Here is a 24,852-nt window from a genome sequence, read left to right on the forward strand (position 1 = left end):
CCCACAGCCCGGCAGAAAGGGAGCCTTCCCCTCCCAGGAGCAGCACTGCCACCTGCTCAGCCCCACCGCGCCGCAGGGCTGAGGGGCAGGAAGACGGCAGCCTCGCCTCCCAGACGCCGCGAACGCAGCCGCCCCGTCCCTGCCGCCGCCTGCCGCCTGGCCTCCACACCCCCGCCACACAACCCTGCGGGTGCCCCCGCCGAGCGAGACCTCGGTGGCAGCTCCGGAACCGGGCGGGCCCCCTCCCCGAGCCCCGGTGCCCTGCCGCCTGCGCCGCTCCCTCCTCGAGCCCCGGTGCCTCACCGCCGGCGCTCGCTCCAGCCGCCCGCCACAGTTAAATTCTGGCGCCGAGAACCGGCGGCCGTTAGAGGAGGCGCCTGGTGGAGGCTGCCCCGCGCTGCCTGCCCCGGGCTGCCTGCCCCGGGCGGCCCAGCTCCTCCCTCCTGGCGAGAGAGGGCAGGGACGAGATCCGCTCCACGTTGCTGTCCCGAGGAGCGGCGGCAAGCGCAGTCGTGAGGCGGCCGCTCAATGTGAGGGGAAGGCGGGCACCCTCAGGTCAGGCGAGCGCGGCGGCCGGGCGCTGACGAGAAAGGCCCCCTCTAGCCCTGACTGGCCGGGGCGGGAACGGGTAGAAAATGGCGGGTGTTACTGCCGGGAGGGAAAGCACCCGGCGCCATGGGACCGCGGTCCCCGAGCGAGGAGAAAATGGCGGGCCTTGCTCCCCTGAGGGAAGGGAGCTGCCACTGTGCGACCGCGGTCCCCGAGCGAGGAGAAAATGGCGGGCCTTGCTCCCCTGAGGGAGGGGAGCTGCAGCTATCCGACTGCCGTCCCCGAGAGGGGAGAAAATGGTGGGCCTTGCTGCCGTGAGGGAAGGCAGCTGCAGCTATGCGACCTAGGTCTCTGAGAGGGGAGATGGGAGTGGGTGAGGAGGCACTGGCTGGGGGTTAATGTGGGTTATGTCGCGGGGCTGAGGAGCTTGAGTGCTAACTCCACGCAGGAAGTGTCTTCATACCGCCCGTAAATTACATTAAAATTAAGAACGTGCAGTTTTGTACTTCAGCACCACCACTGCCACTCCGACCTCCACGTCTATGCGTATTCAGCTATCGTGCTGTGATTTACAGAGGTGTTTCCGATCAAGCAGAACAAAGAGAACCCATTAAACTTGCGAGCACTTGTCATTGAAAGAACAGAAGCTGTCCAGAGCTGCACTGCTCAAAGTGGAAAAGCAAAGTCAGCTGAATGCCTTTATTTCCTGAAGCTGCTGTAGCTGTGCTGTAAAAGCAAACTGGTATTTTCTCAGGAGGACTTCAGTGTTGTACTGTTGTCACCGAAAGTCCGTGAATAAAACCTCGTAACACCAATGAAGCATTAAAAGGCAGGCATTCTTTATTGCAGCACTGGATGCATGGGGGATAATTCCACCAAACGTGTGCATACCTCATACCTTTTCCGTGCAGTTTATATAGATCAAAAATATATGTATTTATTTTATTCATGCATATTCAGTATTATTCTCTTTGGCGATTGGTGTAAACTTTTCTCGCTTCTTACGTAGATTGTTGCGCAGACTTCAGTTACTCTCTTCTATTGTTCCTTTTTGAGTAGGTGGCATTACTTGAGTAGGGGGCCAGTGAGTCGGTGGTCATGATCTCCCCCTGCCGGAATTACCTTTTGCCCACTAGGCTCGCAATCTTGGCAAACCTGGTCAGTTTCTTCAGTCCGTTTCACGGAACCTCACTCCGTCATTTCTCTTGACAAAAACACAATTACCCACTATGGTTAGCGTTAATGGTTACCTAGAGAATAGATCCTCCATTCCAAGACCTAATGTCCCGGTGGGTAGGGCTGTACCAGGAACATAGCAGCACTGTTCATGTTTATGGTCAACTGATTCTATCGCCCTGGTTACACTGTCAGCTGGACAGTGTTACTACTGAGGTCTGGGGAGCTGCTGTAAAACCACACTGAACTACCTAGTTTATAGTCTGCCGTTATTCTGATCATTTGAATAATTCAGACTGCAAGTCTATGTTACAGGGATTTTTTATTTTTTGTGCGTGTGTCTGCTTGTTTCAGGAGTTACACTGGGCGCAGCTTGATGTTTTTAAGGCATTACTGTGACAGCACTGCTGTTGGAGGTACTGTAGCCAGGAAACACTTGGTGATGTTCTATCAGCTGTTCATTTGACGACATCTGGACACCATACAGAGAAAAACTATTTTGACCTATTAGGGAGAATCAGGCTGATACTGTGTAACTGTACAGCCATCATTAAAGCCGCTTTTTATTTGGCAAATTCAAAATCTTTCCAAATGATTTTTGGATCATTATCGGTTGGCAAAAGATCTGTTATCTGTGCAAATGTGGTTGCATGTTGCTTGCCTCAAGGCAAATTCCTCCTTAGTTTCTGTGGGAGGTGGCTGCTTGGACTATGCTGCAGGTGGCACCTGGTTGCTCTTCAGAGGGCCGAAGTGATTGTCAATGTGTGGCTGATGGAGCTGGCGGCCGAGTAGTTGGTGCTGTACCTACTCCGGCAAGGATTCACTGTGATAGCTCTCAGTCTTGCACATTTGGAGAGGTGCTCATCTTCACAAACCACCAGAGGAAAGGCAGAAAGGTCAAGAACAGGGGGTGGGGGTGGGGGCAGTTCAAGAATTTTACTTTCAAGCCTGCAGATTTAGCGTTCCAAACTCCAGTTGTGGATGTAATCATTGCTCTAACTTTTGCAAGTTTTCTTGTGCTGGGCTGGGTATAAATTTGATAGAGTGACCGCATTTTAGTCTGCTTTTATGGGGAGGGAAGGTCCGTGCTGTGCAAGCCGTATGTGTATGCATTTCATTTGAAGTTAATGTTGTCTGGGGGGTGTCTCAAATCACATTTGGCACACAGGAAAAGAATTGAAAGAGAAACCCTGCAAGTACCTTGATGGCAGAATATATGTGCTTCATTATATACAGGAGAATTTTTCTGGGAGAGCAAGCAAGCATATAGAGGCAGGAAAGCAGGAAGGGAAGAAGGAAGGATGGACACTACCGTTTACAGACTATAGGAAATGTCTCATTCGAAGCTCACAAGAGTGACCAGTATTGACCAGTGGTGAAAGGCCAGTCTGTCTAGAGCCATACATCACTGGGGGATGGCTTCTCTGTCGTAGCACTGGGAGCCCTAGGATGGCATTTTGCACAAATGCACTCTTTTTCATTTGCTGTGGAATATTAGCAGTGAAGTACTATGCTGCGCTGATGTGCGCTGTGGGAGCAGGGAGTTACCTCAGGCCCCTTTTGCCAGATGCTGTCTGCTGTCTAAAGCAGAAATACAATAGGTGCTGATCACTGCTCTGTGCTTCCACCCTTCCGCTGCAGTTCCTCAGACTCTCATTGACTTCCCTCTTTTTTTTTTTTCTCTTGTGATAGAGGGGATTGTAAGAAACGTGAAACTATAACAAAGAAGCCTTAATATTTTCTAGTTTTTAGTAGTCTTTAGTACTGTAACTTGTATTCCTGCATGCATAGTGATCTAATGATGTACCTGTTACACTAATCCCTGTTTTCTTATTAAGGAATGTAGTGGAAGGACATGGGCACAAGCTATCACTTAGTCATTAAACAAAATAATTAAATGAAACAAAAGTGGTCTTGGTTCCCAGCAAATAATTGGGATAATTGTAGGATAAAAGAGACTCTTAAATAATTCCACTCCAGACAGCTCAGCCTTGGCAGGACAGATGCACCAAGCTACAGAAATAAGGAGGCACCAAGAGGCCAACAACACCAGAGCAAAACAACCTGAAGGACATGATGTACGTGATCTTAGAACTGCGTTTGCACACAAACAGAGGTCAATCAGCGAACACCGTGATGAAGAGGATGGGCCTTCATCTTGGGACCTCCAAAGACCACCCAAAGATGCTGACAGACATGTGTGAAAGATATTTACATATGCTAATTAGTTCACGGAAAAGTAATGAATGTGCTAAGTAGTTTTTAGAAATATAATGAATATTTACATGTGTGATTGTATTTAACCTGAAGTGGCAGGGTGTCTGGCATGCACGCTTAGAGGAGAAATCCCCCATGTGCCCGGCGCCACAATAAAGAATACCTGCGTAACAGTATCCATTGTACTGTTAGGTTCTTTTCTGCTGGTTCTTCGAATCACTTGTCCCTTTATCTTTTCATTACTCTGTCTCATTCTTCTTAATACTGTATGGGAGTGGTAACGGATAACAGGTATGTCTCGAATATGCTAGGTGGGCTGTAGCAGCGTGTTTCCTTCTTGAGGGAGAAGCTGGTTGTGTGTGTTACAAGCAGGAACTTGTTCAAGGATGAATCTGCCCTTGTAATACTACAGAAATTCAGGAAGGGTCCTCAGAGGGATTGCTGGTGCTTGAAAGTATGCTTGTAACTTCGCTTCTGAACACACAGGGCTGTGTTATTACACTGCGCTGCAAGAGATGGGGGTCCTTTAACCCCTGTAGAGGTAAGTAATGAGAAATGAGGGAAAGAGCAGTTAATGGACAGGCTTAGTAGGTCCTGAAGCTCTTATAGTAACCTTACAACATCAGATACCTGCCTGAGATTTCTCATCTTTTTCCCCTAAACTAATATTGCTTGCTTGGTGTAGTCAAAAGTTAAAGGTTTAATTTAGAGTCCTCTAAAATTTTGAGCTTAATGGAGCTTTAAGAAAAAACATGGAGTTTTCTTTGGCAGCTGTAAAATCAAGCAAACGAAACCTTTCTCTCTGTGCTGCAGTAACAGGCATGTTTCTGCAAATACAAGAAGCAAAACTGTGCTGCACTACGTCTCAACAGCTTTGATGAGATTTTGCATTTACTGATGTTGCAGTATGTGCTTGGACTGTGTCAACGTTTAAGCAAAGGGGAAGTAGAAAGAGTGCTTGAGAAAACTTAAGAGTGCCCCACAGTGACCAGCAAACCACAGCTGGCCCTTCAAGAAGCTGTGGCTTGGTTTGTCAGCCGAAGTCACCTGCAGTGTCCAGTCTTCCTTCCTATCTGTGGGCTTCTTGGTTATTCTGAGGGATTTGGAGAGGCCGAATTGATGGGCTGAGGCCAACTGTATGAGGTTCAACAAGGCCAAGTGCCGTGTCCTGCACTTGGGTCACAACAACGCCATGCAATGCTACAGGCCTGGGGAGGGGTGGCTGGAAAGCTGCCCAGCGGAAAAGGACCTGGGGGTGTTGGTGGACAGCCGGCTGAACATGAGCCAGCAGTGTGCCCAGGTGGCCAAGAAGGCCAGCGGCATCCTGGCTTGTGTCAGGAAAAGTGTGGCCAGTGGGAGCAGGGAGGTGATCGTGCCCCTGTACTCGGCACTGGTGAGGCCCCACCTCAAGTACTGTGTTCACTTTTGGGCCTCTCACTACAAGAAGGACATTGAGTTGCTGGAGCGTGTCCAGAGAAGGGTAGCAAGGCTGGTGAGGGGTCTAGAGAACAAGTCTTGATGAGGAGCGGCTGAGGGAGCTGGGGCTGTTTAGTCTGGAGAAGAGGAGGCCGAGAGGGAGCTGGAGCTGTTTAGTCTGGAGAAGAGGAGGCTGAGGTGGGACCTTGTTGCTCTCTACAGCTGCCTGAAAGGAGATTGTAGTGAGGCGGGTGTTGGTCTCTTCTCCCAAGTAACTAGTGATAGGACGAGAGGCAATGGCCTCAGGTTGTGTCAGGGGAGATTTAGCTTGGATATTAGAAAATTTCTTTACTGAAAGAGTTGTAAAACGTTGGACCAGGCTGCCCAGGGAAGTGGTGGAGTCACCATCCCTGGAGGTGTTCGAAAAATGTGTAGATGTGGACTTCAGGACATGGTTTAGTAGGCATGGTGGTGTTGGGTTGATGGTTGGACTTGATGATCTTAGAGGTCTTTTCCAACCTTAGTGATTATATGATTCTTTCTTATCAGATGTAGTTCTTCAGATTCTCATTTTATGTGCAGTTTCTGAGAGTCGGAGGACAGCTGACCTGTTTCGGTGTGGGTTTTTGCTTCCCCTTTACCCTCTGTGTGTTAGCTGGCTCTGCAGCACTGCTGAACCGCTGTTGGAATTGCAGCCTTGTAACAAAATGTGGGGCAGCACAGTCTTTTTACTGAGTGATGGCTTTTCACCTCCAATCTTTTACTTCCTTCCAGGGCTTGTTAGCATTGCATAAAGAAGTGAAGTTGCAGTTTGATGTCATATTGCAGCGTCATGCTTGTTCAGATATTTGCAGTATTTGTCTGCCAGAAGTAGTGTGGGAGTGGTTTGCCTTTACCTTTTTTGTCACCACAGGAAAAAAATAATTTCTGAGAAAGCATTGTAATAGCTAAGTCAGAGGGGAGGAGCAGGTAATTTTTGCTAAGACTTGCAGGCACTTACAATTTGAGGTGATATTCACTCCCAGGTAATTGGTCATCCAGTAATGTGTGGGGAATACCTCGGTAGCCTCTGGATTATGACTCCCTTGGCAGTCTCTACTACCAAGGAGTCCTTTTAAGGTTTTTGTTTGTTTTTTTTTTTAAAGTATTTAGAATGTCCTTTATGTTCATGCCTCACAGATTGGGTTGAAATGCTGCGGGAGACTGTAAATTGGATCTGGAGGAAGGGACTGGATGAGATGATGATTTCCTGAACAACTTTGCTGTTGTGGTGATCAGTGGTTTTTTTCCTCAGCATCAGTCTACAAACTAATTATGTCCAAGAGATATACTTTACTCAGCTTTTAATCATACCCTTTTCTTCCAATGTAGCTGGGAGCACAGCTGTTCCTACTTCAGAATGGAGATGAAAGGAAACAAGCACCACAGCCATATCTGCAAATTAATTGTGATTAGCAGCAAGATGAACTGTTAAGCTAACCCCAAATTTGAATTGAATTTATTTGTAACTGACAGGCTCTAAGACAATTTTGTCTTTGAGGTTAGATTTAGGCAAGCCTGGGCTACGAAACCATACCACAGAAGATGCGAATGTTGTTTGGGGTTATTTAAGCAAACTTTGCTCGTTTTACTTATGCTCCCTTGAGAGTTTTACTACTCTTCTACTTTAATGGAAAGATTCCCATATTTCAGGTATCACCACTAGGTCCTCAGCCTCCAGTCAAGCTCTGTCAATTTTCTCTGACTTCTCTGTCCTCCTTTTTACTCCTGACCTTTTCCAGTTGTTGCTAGTTAGTATGGGATCCCAGTTTTTGCCTCTTCCTTCTTCGTTTCTCTCCCATTTTCCCCTGAGCTGTGAACCTCCTTCACTGCTCTGATATTGGGGATTGAGCTGTGATAACCTGTGTGAAGCTGCTTTGCTTGCAGCTCTGCTGCTGTTTGCATCAACTGCAGTGTCTGAACAGAGTGGATCTTTGCTTTCTTACATATATTGTTAGTGCACAAAGCCGAGATTCCCCAAGCCATTGCTTCTTTCCTAGGCATCTGATTTTATGCAAAAAGTTGATAGAGATTAATGTAAAACTTTATTCTTTGATAACTTGATGGACTAGACAAGAGGACAAGGACGGTTTGAAGGATGTCAGAATAAATGCTGTCTAGGACTTCAATTTCAGTAAAAGCTTTAATGGTTCTTTTGTAAGAATGTTGAGCAGAAATGCATTACCTTAATTTTTTCTTGGGACTTGCTAGAAATTAATTCTTTTAAAGAGTCTTTCTATCACCTTCATGGGCTGTCCTGTCTCAAGTTTTTATAATAGCTGCCTCTTTGCAGTAATGATTGTAATACTCTATGCAATATATTACTCAAACCCACTGACAGCAAAGTAGTTTTACAGCGCAATGGTTACTGCTCTTAGAGCTGAGGTGGTGGCTATCACATGCTTGGTCCAGTAAAGCTTTTACTGTATTACTGCAGTCATCCTTTAGAGTTCTGTATTATGCTTGGGCAACATAGTCCTTACCAGTTCTTACGATTCTGTGTCTAAACATACAAAATAATCTTGGTTTGTTAACCTGGAAGTTGGTTTGTGAATCCATTCGTCAAGCATGTGTGTGTGTTCTGTTTTCTGTTTATTTGGGGCTTTTTGTTTTACAGCCTACGGAAAACATCCCTAGCCTTGAAGTGGCTATAAAAATTCAATTTCAGAGAAGTGGTCAGCACAAAATTTGTCCTATTCCCAGAGCTAGGCCTAAATGTAAGTGAAAATCTTTCAGTATTGTTTGTAGGAGGAATCATTGGTCAGCTGAAAAATCTGTGTACCACAAGAAGCAGAAATTTTTGATAGGACTGTGAAGACGGGTGTGAATGGGAGGTCTGAGTGTGTCCAGAAGGAACAGCAGAAGACAGATACAAATGGCCAATACTGATGGCACCTAGATTTGCAGATCATGAGGATTACAGCACATCTTTGTGCAGCTTCTTAGAGTGCCAGATAGGGAAAACAAAGGACAGCCTAAAACAAGGGACAGCGCGTTCCTGCACTCAGGCTGAAGTGAGTAATCAAGCTATTGCCAGATGATGGTGCAAATGTAAAGAACTGAGCTGGAGCCTTGAGGCACAGAGACAAAAGAGACAATAAGCAGGGACTCACTGAGGTGGGACAAGGTGGAAGACAAAGCATTTCTGAATCCCTGTTGGCTCCCTGGGGGTACAAATGGCACATCAGCACAAGGCTGCCAGCCTACCCAGCATCCCTTGCCCCCCCCCCCCCCCCCCCCCATTCCTGGCTGGAGCAGCTGGGTACCTGTGTCTGAACACAGGACACGCTGCTGGGACAAACACCGCTTAGTCCTCGTGGGTATAAGCGAGTGAGGGGGAATCAGTTTTGTGTTACTCCACACTCACCTTTTGCCTCTTTGCAGAGTTTGCTTTGTTGTTGCCACACTGTTACAGTATCTTTTGTTGCGGAAAAGTACAGCTAAGCACTGTTGATGCCAAAGCAAATGGAGCAGCAGATGGAAATGCTAGGAGAGTGCCACCTGAGCTTAACAATACTTCTTTCATTTTGTGGAAGACGTATGTGTCCTGATATAGGTGATTTCCCCAGCACACACTCCTAATGCAGGAGCCCTTCACCTGTGCAGTGTTTCTTTTTCATCAAGGAACCAGGAATATCCCTGGTTAATCACAGAAGGCCGCTGAGAGCTGATGAGTTTCTGGATCTGGTGGCTTTCGCTTTTGTCTAAGTAATGGAGAGCTTGCCCTGTTCTCCCTGGTCATTGCTTGTTCGTCCTTAAAAAGTTTTGTTTGTTTTCTCAGCTTTCTGTTCCTGATTAGTACTTTTGTCGTCAGATGTTTTGTAGTTAAACATGCTGCTACGTATTGGTCTCTTTACACTTTACGCCCTTCATATTCTACCTGAATATTTTCACGAGAAGAAGACAAGCTGAAAGCAGATAGTCCCTGGTCAAAGTTTTTTCCCATGCCACATGCAGCACAGTTGAGGCAAAATACCAAACCTTGCTACTGTTTCTTAAGGTGGCTCTGCAATGCACAGAGATCCCAGCATGCAGAGTCTTAGCCACACAAACTCTGATCCTTTGGTGCATGTCAGAGGACCTGTGCAACTGGCTGGGCGCCGAATTGGAGGGGTCTGTAGGGGTTACCTTAATAGGAGAAGGTGAGTCATGGTGGGCGTGCCTTGTGTCGGGTTTACACTTGCTCCTGGGGAAGTGGTCTGAGAGCAGTACCTTCGCTGTCGATAAAAGCAGTTGTCTTTGCCCTTCAGGAGGTGTGCGTGACTGAAGGAGTTCAGCTACCGACTGAGTCGGGTGCAGAAGGTTACTGACTGGCCTTATCAGCAGAAGACACGGTTTTCCGCCTGCCTGCTCTAAGTATAAACTTCTCTTTCTTTGTCCTTGTTGATGCGCTTGCTTATAGGAAGGAGAAAGGGGCTGTGTGGGTAAAACAAATCCAAAGTAATTTGTTTGTTTCCATCTTGTATGGAAAATGCTGGTGACAATGTGCTCCCAGTTCCAAGCCCTGAGCCTGGCACCTGGAGAAGCATTTTCTTTCAGCATACGCGGGTATCGTGGAAAAAAGTCTTTCTTACCTTTGTATTTCTCACTTGCACTTTGGTTCAAGCTTGTAAAAGTTTAGGTTCACTACTCACCCCATGTAATTGGGGCAGAAGAGTGAGTGTGGGTTGCTGGTTTGTTTTTTTTTTCTTCCAGGATTTTTTTTCTCCTTAAACTAGTAGATTTTCCCTCGTCAATTTCTTTGGAGTGGGAGCTGTACATCTTTCTGGGGTGGCTTCCCACACCAGGGCTTGCTGCCAGCAGACAGGGATGTCCAGCAGATTGCAGGAACCTCTGGGTTGCTTAAGCAATAAGGGGGCTTTTCAGACATTTTCTTGATCCGGTGATATTGCTATGGCATGCAAGCAGAGGCTGTCTTGTTTGACTGCACATTATCAAGACACTTCTGCTTTGTAAAGCCTAAACCAGCCCCCATGAGTATCCCAGCATGGTCAGGCATCTCTTTGACAAGCATCCTTTGGCTATGCTGTTTGTCACGCAGGATGGTGACTGCCAAGGTATGGGTGCTGAAGAATCATTTTGAGGGTTTGCCCAAAAGCAGCGACTTTGACCTGAAACAGATAGAGCTGCCAAACCTAAAGGATGGAGGTAAGTGGAGTGCTACCTGTTTTTATTTTTTCCAGACGTTGTCTGGTTGCTGACACATGGCTGTGCATCTGTAGAAGTGTTTGTTTGTTTCTTTGGCTTGAATTTTTGAAGATGGGTTGGCACAGCTTGTGGCAAGCCATGCACCTTAGCGGAGAAGGGTGATAGATTAAGAATATGTGTGTTCATGGGTTTGGTGGGTTTTAAGACGCACTGCCTTCTGATAATACCCCTAGAAACAGTGACTGAGCTCTTCTAACTCCAGCACGCAATGACCACAGCATACCTTTCATGGTCTTACATTGCCTTATCACAGGGGGTGTGTGATGGCAAAGGCATTCAAATGTGTTTGTAAATGAAGCTTACTGTAGAAAATTGCTGAAGTAATATGCCCTTGAAACTGACAGCCACAAGGAAATGTAATTCGTTGCATTTAGGAAGAGAGAAATGAACTGTGACACAGAACAAATGAGATAACTGTAGTAAAACCCAAACATGCTTTACTGGTGAAAGGTTTTCATCTATTTTGCAAAATCCTTTGGAGAAAGCTGGAGAAGATGGTAGCCTCTGGGAGTACGTTTTCATTGGAGTTTTTCATCCTGATAGGGAAGGTATTGAAGACAGTACTGAGGTAGAGCAGAGTGACTGGGGCAGGAGTGCATGTGCAGCTGGGAGGCCTTGGGGCTGGAGTCAACATGGGCTGGCCTTTCATTTTAAGAAGCAACAAGGCAAGACCTCTCTGTGCATTCAAGATCTATTTTTTTTTGCCAGAGCCCATCTGCTGTATTAGACATGATGCAACAGCAAGAGAGTGAAAAAGAAGAGAAAAAAATTCACAGCTTTTATTCCTGTATTTGTATGTTTTTAAAAGCCTAGGGAACATGATGACACTTTATGCCACAGCTGTTGATAAAAGAATGAACCTTGATCTTTGGCTTCGTATGGACATCCATACTGTCTTGAACCTTACACCACTACATGTCCTTTACAAAATTTAGTTCAATTTAGGAGGGGTGCCAAAGAAATTGCATTAAAGTACTAGTCGTGTTTACAATTTAAGGGTTTGAAAGGTGATTTCTTCTTACATGTACTGTCAAGCATTTTCATAACGTGTAATTCTGTAGCGTTGAGACATTTAAAAACTTCATGCCTTGTGGGTACTGAAGAACATGGAGTCATTTCTTCCTTCCTATTTTGGTCCCTACACCAAGAAGAGGCATAACTTTGTACTAGAGTAACACTTTTAAAAGAGATGGCCTGTTCTGTTATGTTACGTGGCCTTGACTATTCTTCCTGCTCACTCTAAGTGATGGGAAAATACTTCTATCTGAATATCTTTCTGGCTTGTGCTAGCTATACCACTGCAGCACAGGGAATGAAAAGTATTATTAGGTGGAGATAAACAGCTATAACTGCTGTGTGAATGAGAATTTAAATTAAAATTTATTTTGTTTAACTGTGTATTTCACAAGAACTAGTGACATTAGAGACAGAAAGGTGGGTACCTAGAAAAGACAGCCTAATGCTTGCTGTTCAAGGCAGAAAGTAGTGTTTGCATAGGGAAGCTGCCCGGTTGTGTAGGGATGGGATCAGGAAGGCTAAGGCACAGCTGGAGCTGAACTTGGCAAGGGATGCGAAAAATAACAAGAAGGGCTTCTACAGGTATGTCGCCGGAAAAAGATGGTCAAAGAAAGCGTACCCCCGCTCATGAGCGAGACCGGCAAACTGGCAACAGCAGATGAGGAGAAGGCTGAGGTACTCAACAACTTTTTTGCCTCAGTCTTCACTGGCAGCCTCTCTCCTCACCCCTCCCGAGTTGATGGATGGCATGAAGGAGACCAGGAGGGTAAATTCCCTCCAGCTGTAAGTGAAGACCAGGTTCGGGACCTCCTGCAGAACCTAAATGTACAGAAGTCCATGGGACCTGATGAGATGCATCCCAGAGTCCTGAGGGAACTGGCTGACGTAGTTGCCAAGCCACTCTCCATGATATTTGAAAAGTCATGGCAGACAGGGGAAGTTCCCAGTGACTGGAAAAAGGGAAACATTGTGCCCCTTTTCAAAAAGGGTAGAAAGGAAGACCCTGGGAACTACCAGCCTGTCAGCCTCACCTCTGTGTCTGGGAAGATCATGGAACAGATCCTCCTAGAAGATATGCTAAGGCACATGGAGGCCAGGGAGGTGATTCGAGGCAGCCAGCATCGCTTCACCAAGGGCAAGTCCTGCCTCACCAACCTAGTGGCTTTCTATGATGGTGTAACAACAAGGGTGGACAAGGGAAAACCCATGGATGTCATCTATCTGGATTTTCGTAAAGCCTTTGACACGGTCCCCCACAACATCCTTCTCTCTAAATTGGAGAGCCATGGATTTGATGGGTGGACCGTTCGGTGGATAAGGAATTGGTTGGATGGTCACAGCCAAAGGGTAGTGGTCAACGGCTCAATGTCCGGATGGAGACCAGTGACGAGTGGAGTCCCTCAGGGATCCGTACTGGGACCGGTGCTGTTCAATATATTTATCAATGACATGGACAGCGACATCAAGTGTACCCTCAGCAGGTTTTCAGATGACACCAAGCTGGGTGGTATGGTTGATACAGCAGAAGGACGGGATGCCATCCGGAGGGACCCGGACAAGCTGGAGAGGGGGGCCTGTGTGAACCTCATGAGGTTCAACAAGGCCAAGTGCAAGGTCCTACACCTGGGTCGGGGTAATCCCTGATACCAATACAGGCTGGGGGATGAAAGGATCGAGAGCAGCCCTGCTGAGAGGGACTTGGGGGTACTGATAGACGAAAGGCTGGACATGAGCCGGCAATGTGTGCTGGCAGCCCAGAGGGCCAACCGTGTCCTGGGCTGCATCAAGAGGAGCGTGGCCAGCAGGTCGAGAGAGGTGATTCTGCCCCCCTACTCTGCTCTGGTGAGACCTCACCTGGAGTACTGCATTCAGCTCTGGAGCCCTCAGCACAAGAAGGACATGGAACTGTTGGAGCGGGTCCAAAGCAGGGCTACAAAAATGATCCGAGGGCTGGAGCACCTCTCCTGTGAGGACAGGCTGAGAGAGTTGGGCTTGTTCAGCCTGGAGAAAAGAAGGCTGCAGGGAGACCTGATTGCAGCCTTTCAGTACTTAAAGGGAGCCTATAGGAAAGATGGGGACAATCTTTTTAGTAGAGACAGCAGTGAGAGGATGAGGGGTAATGGTTTTAAACTAAAACAGGGTAGGTTTAGGCTGGATATAAGGAAGAAATTCTTTACAATGAGGGTTGTGAAACACTGGAACGGGTTGCCCAGAGAGGCAGTGGAGGCCCCATCCCTGGAAACATTCAAGACCAGGTTGGACAGGGCTCTGAGCAACCTGATCTAGTTAGTGGTGTCCCTGCTCGTTGCGGGGGGGTTGGACTAGATGACCTCTAGGGGTCCCTTCTGACCCAAACTTTCTATGATTCTAAGGTTTCTTACCGCCCTCTGCTGGCTGAGTCATAGGAAGGCATTTTATTTCCGAGTCGAAAGTGAGTTAGTGTTTTTCTTAGAGGGTCTGGCCTCTTGAGCCTTCCACAGAGAGAGAGGCAGATGAAGAAAAACAGGGTTGAAAAGAAGCTGGCCTGCTAAAGAGACAGTACAGAAAGTGTCCTTTGTAACAGCACAGCGATAATGTAGACAAAGCTAATGAATGTAGTCGTTTCTGGTAGGTTTTCCCTAAAGGATGACGGGATATGGGTTTTTTGAGCTGTCAAGAATCCTGTCACTTGTGTTGAAAGAGTGACTTGCTCACTGCAGGGGGATTGGGTCAGATGACCTCTAAAGGTCCTTTCCAACCCAAAGCATTCTATGATTCTATGAAACTATGCTTTACTGCACTGATAATGCCTAGGAATTTGCTTTGTCTTTTGTTGTAGAGCTGCTGCTTGAATCAGTGTTTCTCAGTGTTGATCCGTACATGAGGTATATCTTTTTCTTCTTTTTAAATTGCTGGCTAAGTTACCCCATTTGATCTGCCACTTAAACCTCAAAAGCACATGTACTGGGAGCATCCTCAGTTGCCAGAATCCCAGATGCCCTTGTCTGCTTTTTATAAAATGTATGTAGATTACAAGATTCCCAATATGGAGCTGTCCAGATTTAGCCAGACGTAAGGATGACGATGCTGCAGCCGTAGACTTTTTCTGGAGTCTGCTGTGGTTGCTTGTCATGTCTCTTCCACTGGAATGCAACGGGCTGAAATGAGAATGCGGCCCTATTGCAGTAGCTACTTCACTTGTACTTAAGGATACATATTCAAAGTAGGAAATTGCTGATATACCCATATTAATAGGTGATAGTTCAAGCCCAGGGAGACTGGGCAGTTGTAAGCAGTCTGGTAGACCCTAGTGTCAGAAATAGTTCTTTGGAATCTCAGCCTTCTTGTAGTGGTGGACCATGCTGAGAAGATTAATGCTATTGTGTCGCCAGCACTTTAGGACTCACCCAGCCTTCAGTCAAGCTGGGGTGCTCTAGTAGCTGGCTATGGAAAACATCCAGTTTTGTCATTACAATGACAAGCTCTGTGATCTGGTCGACGTCACTGCTTATGCTCTCTTTCTGGGTCAGACAGTAGCTACTGCTTCGTAGTATATTTGCAACATCATTAAAGTTGCTTGCAGTAAGCTGTTTCTTTGCCTGTGTTACAGACCTTACAGTCGAAGGTATATGAAGGAAGGGGATGTAATGATAGGCACGCAGGTTGCCAGGTAAGATCTTCAGTTCTTGTTACCCATACACATGTCAGATCTCGAAGGAATGTACAACATTCAAGACATCTGCAACCTGCATTACCTATTCTTGACCTGAGTCTACATACTTCTGCAACTGTACTTTTACCTGTAATTGGCTGGAATGTGTTTTTCCTCCAAGAACGTCTTCTGCCTTCATGCAGGACCAACCACTGTTGGTCTGCTGTGTCAACTTCACATTTTAAAATCTGATGTGCTAGTAATTGAATGTCCCCACACCGTGCATGTCTACTCCAGATGAGAATACATCAGTGTCACATGAGATACAGTCCTAGGTGTATCCAAAGGGTTATCTGACCTTAAATCCGCCCTTTCCCAAGCTTATAGTAATATAGCCACACAGATGTTTCCCTTTGACAGCTTGCTTCTGCTGTGCTGCCTCTTAAGTTGCTGCCCAGGAACATCTGTGGCCTTTGACTCTTGTGTTTCTCTGCAGGAGCACTGAGGGCTGGTATAAATTAACAATAAATTCTGCTGAACGGGAGGCCAACTGTTCCCAATATTTCAAAGCTATTTACCTAGCCCTTCCCAACATAGTTTTCCCATTGGGCTAAGAGAGTTGAATTTTCATTTGGCATAGAGACACAGCAAGTATGAACTTCTCCCTGTTACTAGATACTGCATTCTCTCTCTAGTTTTCTCACCCTAAGAGGTTCCATCTTCAGAATCTTCAACCTTTAAATAGGGTGCAGGTTGTGTGAGAAGGGAACTGCTTGTTACAGACTATCTGTGACTTCTTGCTTTTCCACCCTTTAATCCCAGCATCCTCTTTCTTGCCTTCTAACTCATGGAAGTCTGAATCCATACCAGACTGGTGCTAGTCCAAAAAAACTTGGCATCTATGTGGGAAAATTGGATTTGGGGTGTGCAGGGCTGAGTCTAAAATAATTTTACCCAGTATCCCCCTGATGATGAGAGATTGTAGATGTTTCAGAAAAGACATTGGAAGCCTACAGCGTCAGTGGGTATGGGCTAAATGTCCTGACATGAAATATTTCTTTTCTCCTGCATCACAGGGCAACAGGAATAAAGGAGGGAAGAGCCAGTGATGATTTGTCTCTGACAGGGTATTCTTTTTTAACAGGGTTGTAGAAAGCAAGAATCTGGCTGTCACAGTGGGGACTTTTGTTGTGGCTAATAGTGGCTGGAGAACTCATTTCATCTCTGATGGGAAAGACCTAGAACTCCTTCCTTCTAGCTGGCCAGAATCGCTCCCCAGATCTCTGGCTCTTGGAACAGTTGGCATGCCAGGGTGAGTTTTGAGAACCTGCCGTGCAGGATGATTCTGCCTATCTTGTAGGACCCTTTTTCCATGTCTTGTTTTACCAGTATGTTGTCTGCTCACTCTGGTGAAAAGCATGTGTGCTTCTGGATGCCCTTACCCTGTAGAGGGCCTGAAGTTTGGCCTATCCTCTAGATCAGACGAGATTTACCTTGGAGATTATGATGCCTCTGCTTGGGGAGTTATAATAAAGCAGGAAGATAATCTGTGAGGTGCTCGGAAGAATCCAGTTCAATCTGAATTAACCTCAGTGGAAAAACACAAACTTCACTGGCACCTGGACTAGTCTGCTTTTGCTGATTGGGCTCTTTTGCTATCACCATATTTCCAGAATTGCCCCCAAAATAGCAAAAGACAGCTGTCATATTGTGCAGCAAAATAGAGGTCTTTTAAATTGCAATGCAGCAGACAGAGCTGTTGTGCTTCAGAATTTGTATTCACTACTGCAGTCTCTCAGTCATCTTCTCACATTTCTTCTCTCATTCTCTGTAGTTTTTGTGGGAAATCAGGACTTGGTCTGTCCTGTTGACATGGAAGGCTTCCGAAACGATTGTAACGTTGTGTGTGATGTTGAACTTTTCAGATTTCATTCTGACATCAGTCGAGATGCATGTTTTTCCAGACAGCTGCTAGATGGATTCCATTCACCCTTTTAGATTGGACCAAGTGGGAAACTCTAAGCTTGTATTTAGAAGTCAGAAGAAAAGTTTGTTGGGATTCTGGGCCAGTTGATCACATTGCTTCAGGAAGTTTGCATAGCCTGATGTTACTCAGTATTTATACGACCAGTGGAACACGCTAAACTTCCCTGGTTCCTACAGATTACTGTTCACCCAGTAGCCATAGCTGTGCCCAGTGGTCCTCAGGAACAATGTGCCCATCAGTTCAGCAAGGTTTTACTATCACTTTTTCTGCCAGCTTTGATTTGTGATGAGTATTGTTTAATCTTTGCCTTTATCCGGTAGCTACCAGCTGTCTGCTGACCTCTGTCTAGCATGGATTTACTCTCTCTTGCAGTCTGTAACTGAGTGGTCACCTTAGAGTTATCTCTGTGTTTCTCCTTTTGGCTAATGAGCATACAGAAAGCTGTTTTCACCTAAGTCTGAGTTCTGCCACAGCATCCTGTTTCCCAGTAATGTATTTGTATTTTCCTGGGATGGCTGTAAAAAAAGAGAAATTAAGAAGTTTGGGTTAACTTTTGTATTTCATAAAGAATGAGGAAAACAGAATCTTGTTCTGATTGTGACAATGTTTTCGTTCAATGTGTTCAAGTCACATCTCTGTGTCTGGCATCTTTTATTCTTCACAGAGCATTCTTTCTTTTTCTTTACAGCCTCACTGCGTATTTTGGTCTGCTGGAGGTCTGCAAGATGAAGCCGGGCGAGACGGTGCTGGTTAATGCTGCAGCTGGTGCTGTGGGCTCTGTGGTGGGGCAGCTCGCTAAAATCGGGGTGAGTGGCTTGAATTGCTCGTAGTTGCTCATCAGAAGGCTCACCTGGGAGGCAGGGGAACAAGGCCATGAATGATCAGGAGGGCAGGCATCCCTGAAGTCATGCCTACAGTACTGTGTTGAGATGGGACAAGGTCCTGAAGATGTAGCAAAGCCATTTGACTGTTACCTGGAGCTCAGGAACTCATATGGTGACGACAGCCTGCCTTTAAGGGTGAGCCCTCCACCCAGCACTATGAGTGTCAGCCTGTGTTTTGAGGGGGTGTGTAGAAATGTTCTTCTCCTTTCCTTGCAGGGCTGCAAAGTAGTTGGCTGTGCTGGCTCAGATGACAAGGTTGCCTATCTGAAAAAAATAGGCTTTGATGAAGCCATTAATTACAAGACTGTTACATCTCTGGATGAAGCACTGCGTAAAGCCTCTCCTGATGGCTACGACTGTTTCTTTGACAATGTGAGTTCAGAGAGAGGGCCTTGGCCTGAGCAGATTGTCATTTTCCTTAAACTATAGCAGGAACACAATATTGTATACATCTAATTGCAGACTACAGCAGGAACTCCATATTGAGTTCCATCTAATTGAGAAGTGGTCTCCATAACACCTTACTGCTTTCCTGTTCCCTTCCCACACTCATTTCTGTAGCTGAATTGGGCAGTAACAGAAAGAACAAAGACTGAAAGGCAAAGCTGTATTGTTGGCAGTGTTTGTGAATGGAGAAAGAGAGAAGCTTATCTAGCTATCTGCCCTAGTGAGGCCCCATCTGGAGTACTGTGTCCAGTTCTGGGCTCCCCACTTCAAGAAAGATGAGGAGCTACTGGAGAAAGTCCAGCAGAGGGCTACAGGATGATGAGGGGGCAGGAGCATCTCTCCTACGAGGAGAGGCCGAGGGAGCTGGGCTTGTTCAGCCTGGAGAAGAGAAGGCTGCAAGGGGACCTTAGAAATGCTTACAAATATCTGAAGGGTGGGTGTCAGGAGGATGGGGCCAAGCTCTTTTCAGTGGTGCCCAGTGACAGGACAAGGGGCAATGGGCACAAACTGAGGCACAGGAAGTTCTGTCTTAACATGAGGAAGAACTTCTTCCCTCTGAGGGTGACAGAGCCCTGGAACAGGCTGCCCAGGGAGGTTGTGGCGTCTCCTTCTCTGAAGATATTCAAGACCTGCCTGTAGGTGACCCTGCTTCAGCAGGGGCCTGGACTAGATGACCCACAGAGGTCTCTTCCAACCCCGAACATTCTGTGATTCTGTGTGATTTACTCTCTGGAAAGCATGGCGCCTTTTGGGGAGGTGAGGGTCACAGTGAACATTTAATTGACGCTGAGCAAAGAGTGCTGCAGTACATTCCTGGCCCCACCTTGGACCCCATGCAGTTCTCTGCTGTTGCTGGAAGAGGAGCAAGTGTGGACGGCCCTATGTTACATGCTCCAGGTCACTACACCAGTACCTGTAAACAAAAGAGTTGCAAGGCCCCCTTGTAAAATTACTGGAGAGGCTCTGGAGGGTTTCTGACATCTCCTAGGTGCAGCTGGAGTTAACAGGTGCTGTGGACTGTTCTCAACAGGCTGTTTGAATGTGACCATTGTTTTGGAGTCTGAGAGCTTCACAGTACAGATGCAGTCAACTCATGTCATTTCACCGTCAAGCCAGAGACCAAACCCTGGCTTTCTCAATTTCCTAATATAGCTAACGTATGCATTATACCTGATAAGGCAATACCTGGCACAGAGGTGTTAGCTGAGATACAGGCCTAAAACTCCCTGGCTAGCTACCTGGTTTAAAGCGCAGCCGTCACCACCGCTTCAGCATGTCTTTCTGTCAGCCATCTGTCTGCCAATCCAGGGCTGATGGAGTTGTTCTGTGTGGATCGCAACGCACCTGCCATGCCCCGGCAAGCGATGTGAACGCATGCTGCCAGGGCAAAGCACTTGCCTCTGGGGCAGGAGCGCCTGGGTGCTTTGCCTTGCCCTTCCAGATATCACGTCCTGTGCTGCTAAGGTCTTAATTTGGTTTTATGGTCACGTCCATTCCCTTCCCTCTCACTTCCAACTTTTGTGCAGAGCTCTCCCCAGCAGTAAATTTTCTCACAGCTTTTCTCTATTAGAAACTTCTGAGCATAGCACATCCCTATTTGGGAGAAGAGAATCATTAAGTAAAAACTTGACATCACCGTGATGTGAAGAGGTAAAAGTGCAGACTGGTGTGGGGAAAAGCAGAGGTACTCTCATACATGACCCTTGGGAGGAGGGACCTAATGGCAAGTCCTGCCCAATGTTTCCAAACCAAGCTTTGTGAAGCAGATTTGGAATTAAAACCAATTTCCTGGTTTTGTAACTAATTCTTAGAGTGACAACGAGTGTTCATAGAAGTTGACAAAGTGGGAGGGTTTCTGCGGCCACCAAGTCCTTGCAGCAGTGGAATTCACCTCTCCACCCCTTGACTGAACCTCTTCATGCAACAATGCAAGGTTGACAGGTTTTGGCACTAATGCTGCATGTGCTCTGGTTCTTATAGGTGGGTGGAGAATTTGCCAGTATTGCTATTAACCAGATGAAGAAATACGGAAGGATTGCAGTCTGTGGAGCCATCTCTCAGTACAATGATTCCGTGCCTCAGAAAGGTTTCTTGCATCGAAGTTTATTTCTTGTCTGGTCATGGCAGAGAGGAGACATAGTGGGAGTCTCCTGAGATGTTATGGGTTGTTTCCATATGCCGTTCGAGTGTATGTGTGAGTGTACATTTGGGTAACTAGCTGCTGCTCTGGGACAGCGGGAGTGTGACCACACTCCTTGTGCATACATGCACTCATCCTCCTTTGTGCACCCTCGTATTGGATGGAGAACATCAGCTGATTAGAAATGAAGGAGAGACTAAACTACTTAAAATGGGATCCCCCAGGGCTCTGAGCAGATACAGATCAGTAGAAGGCAGGTGTGGTGGCATGATGCCATTCACACGGTACGTACTTTTAGATGAGAGAATGGATTTCCTTCAGGTTTTTAAACTACGCACCTTAGGTTTTGGGTTTTTCCTCCCCCCTCGATAAGATTTCAGCTACTGGTGAAACTGCTGGGAAAGATGACCGAGATGAATATTCACTTTCAAGAGCATGAAGTTTTCCAAATTTGCCTTCTAGCAGAAATGGGAGATCTAAATTCTTTTTGACAATTGGCCGACTTTGGAGTCCCAGATCACTTTAAAAATGGGACAGACTTTTAGGAGTGGGGAGGCTGTCACATGTTTTTATGACTGGGGGAGCTGTTTTTAAATGTGTAGAACTCTTCTAAGATTTAGGAAGAGCATGAGAGCTTGGCAGGCTATCAAACAAGCTGTCAAAACAGTATTTTCAGATTCAGCTGGAACGTCTCAGCTGAAGCTAAGGCCACTTTACTTCTGAATGAAACTGTTTTCAGAAGCCTTGGGTGTTTAGTCCCACAGCTTTACATATCAGGCCTTTGTTTCCCTGAATGGCTGTCTGTCCATGAATTCTTGGTCTTTTGTCCTGGAAATTCTGTTTTGAAAATATACCGGTTGCTTCTGGCTGGAACAAAGTGATTCAGTGGTCTCTACTGGCTAAAAGCTCTCTTTATGCATTGGGTCGTATTTTTAAATGAAACCAATATTGCAGGTGGCTTTCTGGTGCCTTTTTCTTGTAGGTCCTTACGTTCAGATTCCAATGATCTTCAAAGAGCTTCGAATGGAAGGGTTTATTGTGACCCAATGGAAGAACCGCCGTGAGGAAGGTCTGAAGGCACTGCTAAAATGGGTCATGGAGGTAAGGAAGGAAGTGGTAGTTCTCTGTAAGGTGTGATCACACCATTGCTTCCGTCTCTGCAAGGGGTCTTTTGTAGCTGTGGAGGTGAGGTCCCAATCTGATACTTTTCTTCCACCTGACTCAATCTTTGAGCCTTCTGGGGATACTCCAACTGTAGTGAACATGCCTGAACCCTTCTGCTTTGTTGAGACCTGCGATATTAGCTTGTGGACTTAGATGTGTTCCAGAATACATGTAGGCTTTGGAAAAGGATGCTTCTAGACTAATTCAAAACACTTCTCTGGCGATGAAGAGTTCCATATTTAGAGTGATTCCTCTGTTCCTCATTCAGAAGTCTCCTTTCATTTATAGTATAAGCAACGATTTCCTTTGTAGTGTTGTACTGAAATTACTAGTAAGAATGGATGTTTTTATGGCATCAAGAGCTGGACTTTAATGTGACTTAATAGGATTTTATTTTTCTAAATGGAAGCTGAGTTGAACACTTGATTCATGGCTGTGAAAAGCTTGTGAGTGTGCACACTAAAGGTGAAGAGGCTCTAGCTTTTACAAACATGAGGATTTGGGATGGCTCAGACTTTAATCATTTGGATTTGCAGTTCCATATGTCCCTATGGGTAGAGACAGGCCTAGCTGTGGGGAAACCTGCCCATTGTTTAGGGATCACATAGCACTAAATCTGTCCTGGTCTATGTCCTGGGTTCAGCTGGGACAGAGTTAATTTTCACAACAAGCTGGCTGGGCTGACCCAAACAGCCAATCAGATGGGACATTCTATACCATGTGGTGTCAAGCTCAGTATTTAAGGGGGGATCTGGCTGAAGGAGAGGCTTTTGCTACTCGGGAGCAAGCTGAGCATCGGGTGGTGAGAACACTGCATGTTGTATATGCTTTTATCAGTATTGTTGTTGTCTTCTCCCTTTGCCATTCTGTTAAACTGTTCTCATCCCGACCCACAAGTTTTGCCTTTTTCCTTCTGATTCTCCTCCCCATCCCACCAGGGAGGGGGACGGAGTGAGAGAGTAACTGTGTGGTTCTTTGTTGCAAATTGAGGCAAAACCACAACAGTGTGTTTTTGCAGCAGTGACTTTTGCTCGCTGTTATGACTCCAAGTAGAAGGTCTTGCAACAATAGCAGATATTCACAACAGCCTACCTAGTTTTGCAAAGTTACCTTGATGTGTGCCAGCTTACATGTTTCAGATGAAACATACAAGCTGAAGAAACTCTGGTTGCAGTTTAGTCTCATAAGGATCATAGAATTATCGAATCATTTAGGTTGGAAAAGTCCCTTAATATCATCAAGTCCAACCATAAACCTAACAACTGCCAAGTCCACCAATAAGCCGTGTTCCTAAGCTTGAGGTCTACTTGCCGTTTACATGCCTGCAGGGATGATGACTGAACCACTTCCCTGGGCACCCTTCAGTGAAGAAATTTTTCATAGTATCTGATCTAAACCTCCCCTGGTGCAAGTTGAGGCCACTTCTTCTCATCCTATCACTAGTTACTTGGGAGAAGAGACCAACACCTTCCTTACTACAACCTCCTTTCAGGTGGTTGTAGAGAGCAATAAGGTCCCCCCTCAGCCTCCTCCAGGCTGAACAACCCCAGCTCCCTCAGCCGCTCCTCATAACACTTGTTCTCCAGACCTTTCACCAGCCCTGTTGCTCTTCCCTGGATATGCTCCAGCACCTCAGTGTCCTTCTTGCAGTGAGGGGCCCAAAACTGAACACAGTACTTGAGCTGCGGCCTCACCAGTGCCACGTACAGGGGCATGATGGTAAAAACTAGGCAGCTGGTGAATAACTCTGCAATTTTCTTTCTTTTGACAGGGAAAAGTGAAGTTCCGTGAAACAGTAACTGAAGGATTTGAGAACATGCCAATGGCTTTCATTGGAGTGTTAAAGGGAGAAAATATTGGAAAAGCCATTGTAAAAGTAATTCCAAAAGCTTTTCCAGCTGATGGTCCGTCTGATGACTAATGTTTACATACTGATGTGGCCCAGAACTCAACAAGAGGGATTTGTTTAACCAATTTTAAGGAGCAAAGAACAGGCTAACAACACCTGGAGATTCCCAGCTTCCTCACATCGCTGGCTTTTTTTAATTTTTTTTATTTTCATCTTCATCACGAAATGTAGATCTCAGTTATTCTGACATAATGGAAATAAAAACCAAAGCTGTTAATGGATACTTTGTGTTATAGTTCTGTTTGTGGAATGCCTTCCCCCTCATGTCCTTGTGGTTAACACAGAGTGGCTAAAATACTACAAGTGATTACAGAATCACAGAATAGTAGGGGTTGGAAGGGACCTCTGTGGGTCATCTAGTCCAACCCCCCTGCTGAAGCAGGGTCACCTACAGTAGGCTGTAGAGGACCTTGTCCAGGGGGGTCTTGAATATCTCCAGAGAAGGAGACTCCACAACCTCCCTGGGCAGCCTGTTCCAGTGCTCCGTCACCCTCAGAGGGAAGAAGTTCTTCCTCATGTTAAGACAGAACTTCCTGTGCTTCAGTTTGTGCCCATTGCCCCTTGTCCTGTCTCTGGGCACCACTGAAGAGTTTGGCCCCATCCTCCTGACATCCACCCTTCAGATATTTATAAATATTTATCAGGTCTCCTTGCAGCCTTCTCTTCTCCAGGCTGAACAAGCCCAGCTCCCTCGGCCTCTCCTCGTAGGAGAGATGTTCCAGTCCCCTCATCATCCTTGTAGCCCTCCACTGGCCTTTCTCCAGTAGCTCTTCATCTTTCTTGAAGTGGGGAGCCCAGAAACGGACACAGTACTCCAGATGGGGCCTCACTAGGGCAGAGTAGAGGGGGAGGAGAACCTCACTTCACCTGCTGGCCACACTCCTCCTAATGCATCCCAGGACCCCACTGGCCTTCTTGGCAGCCAGGGCACACTGCTGGCTCATGGTCAGCTTGTGGTCCACCAGCACTCCCAGGTCCCTCTCTGCAGTGCTGCTCTCCAGCAGGTCCACCCCAAGCTTGTACTGATGCATGGGGTTGTTCCTGCCCAGCTGCAGGACCCTGCCCTTG

At 46.5% G+C, this 24,852-nt stretch overlaps 1 protein-coding gene across 1 annotated transcript; it reads left to right on the plus strand.

Annotated features, from left to right (window-relative positions):
- The first annotated feature begins 442 nt into the window (after positions 1-442).
- On the plus strand, positions 443-24,007 carry PTGR1 (prostaglandin reductase 1). Its single transcript, XM_075411519.1, has 11 exons — positions 443-555; positions 9,648-9,753; positions 10,439-10,545; positions 14,441-14,486; positions 15,212-15,271; positions 16,398-16,565; positions 17,929-18,046; positions 18,341-18,496; positions 20,552-20,657; positions 21,694-21,812; positions 23,647-24,007. Exons 3-11 carry the CDS (start codon positions 10,440-10,442, stop codon positions 23,794-23,796), a joined length of 1,029 nt encoding a protein of 342 aa, XP_075267634.1. The 5' UTR covers positions 443-555; positions 9,648-9,753; position 10,439; the 3' UTR covers positions 23,797-24,007.
- The last annotated feature ends 845 nt before the right edge of the window (positions 24,008-24,852 follow it).

This window comes from Opisthocomus hoazin, chromosome Z (assembly GCF_030867145.1).
Source record: "Opisthocomus hoazin isolate bOpiHoa1 chromosome Z, bOpiHoa1.hap1, whole genome shotgun sequence".
Taxonomy (NCBI): domain Eukaryota; kingdom Metazoa; phylum Chordata; class Aves; order Opisthocomiformes; family Opisthocomidae; genus Opisthocomus; species Opisthocomus hoazin.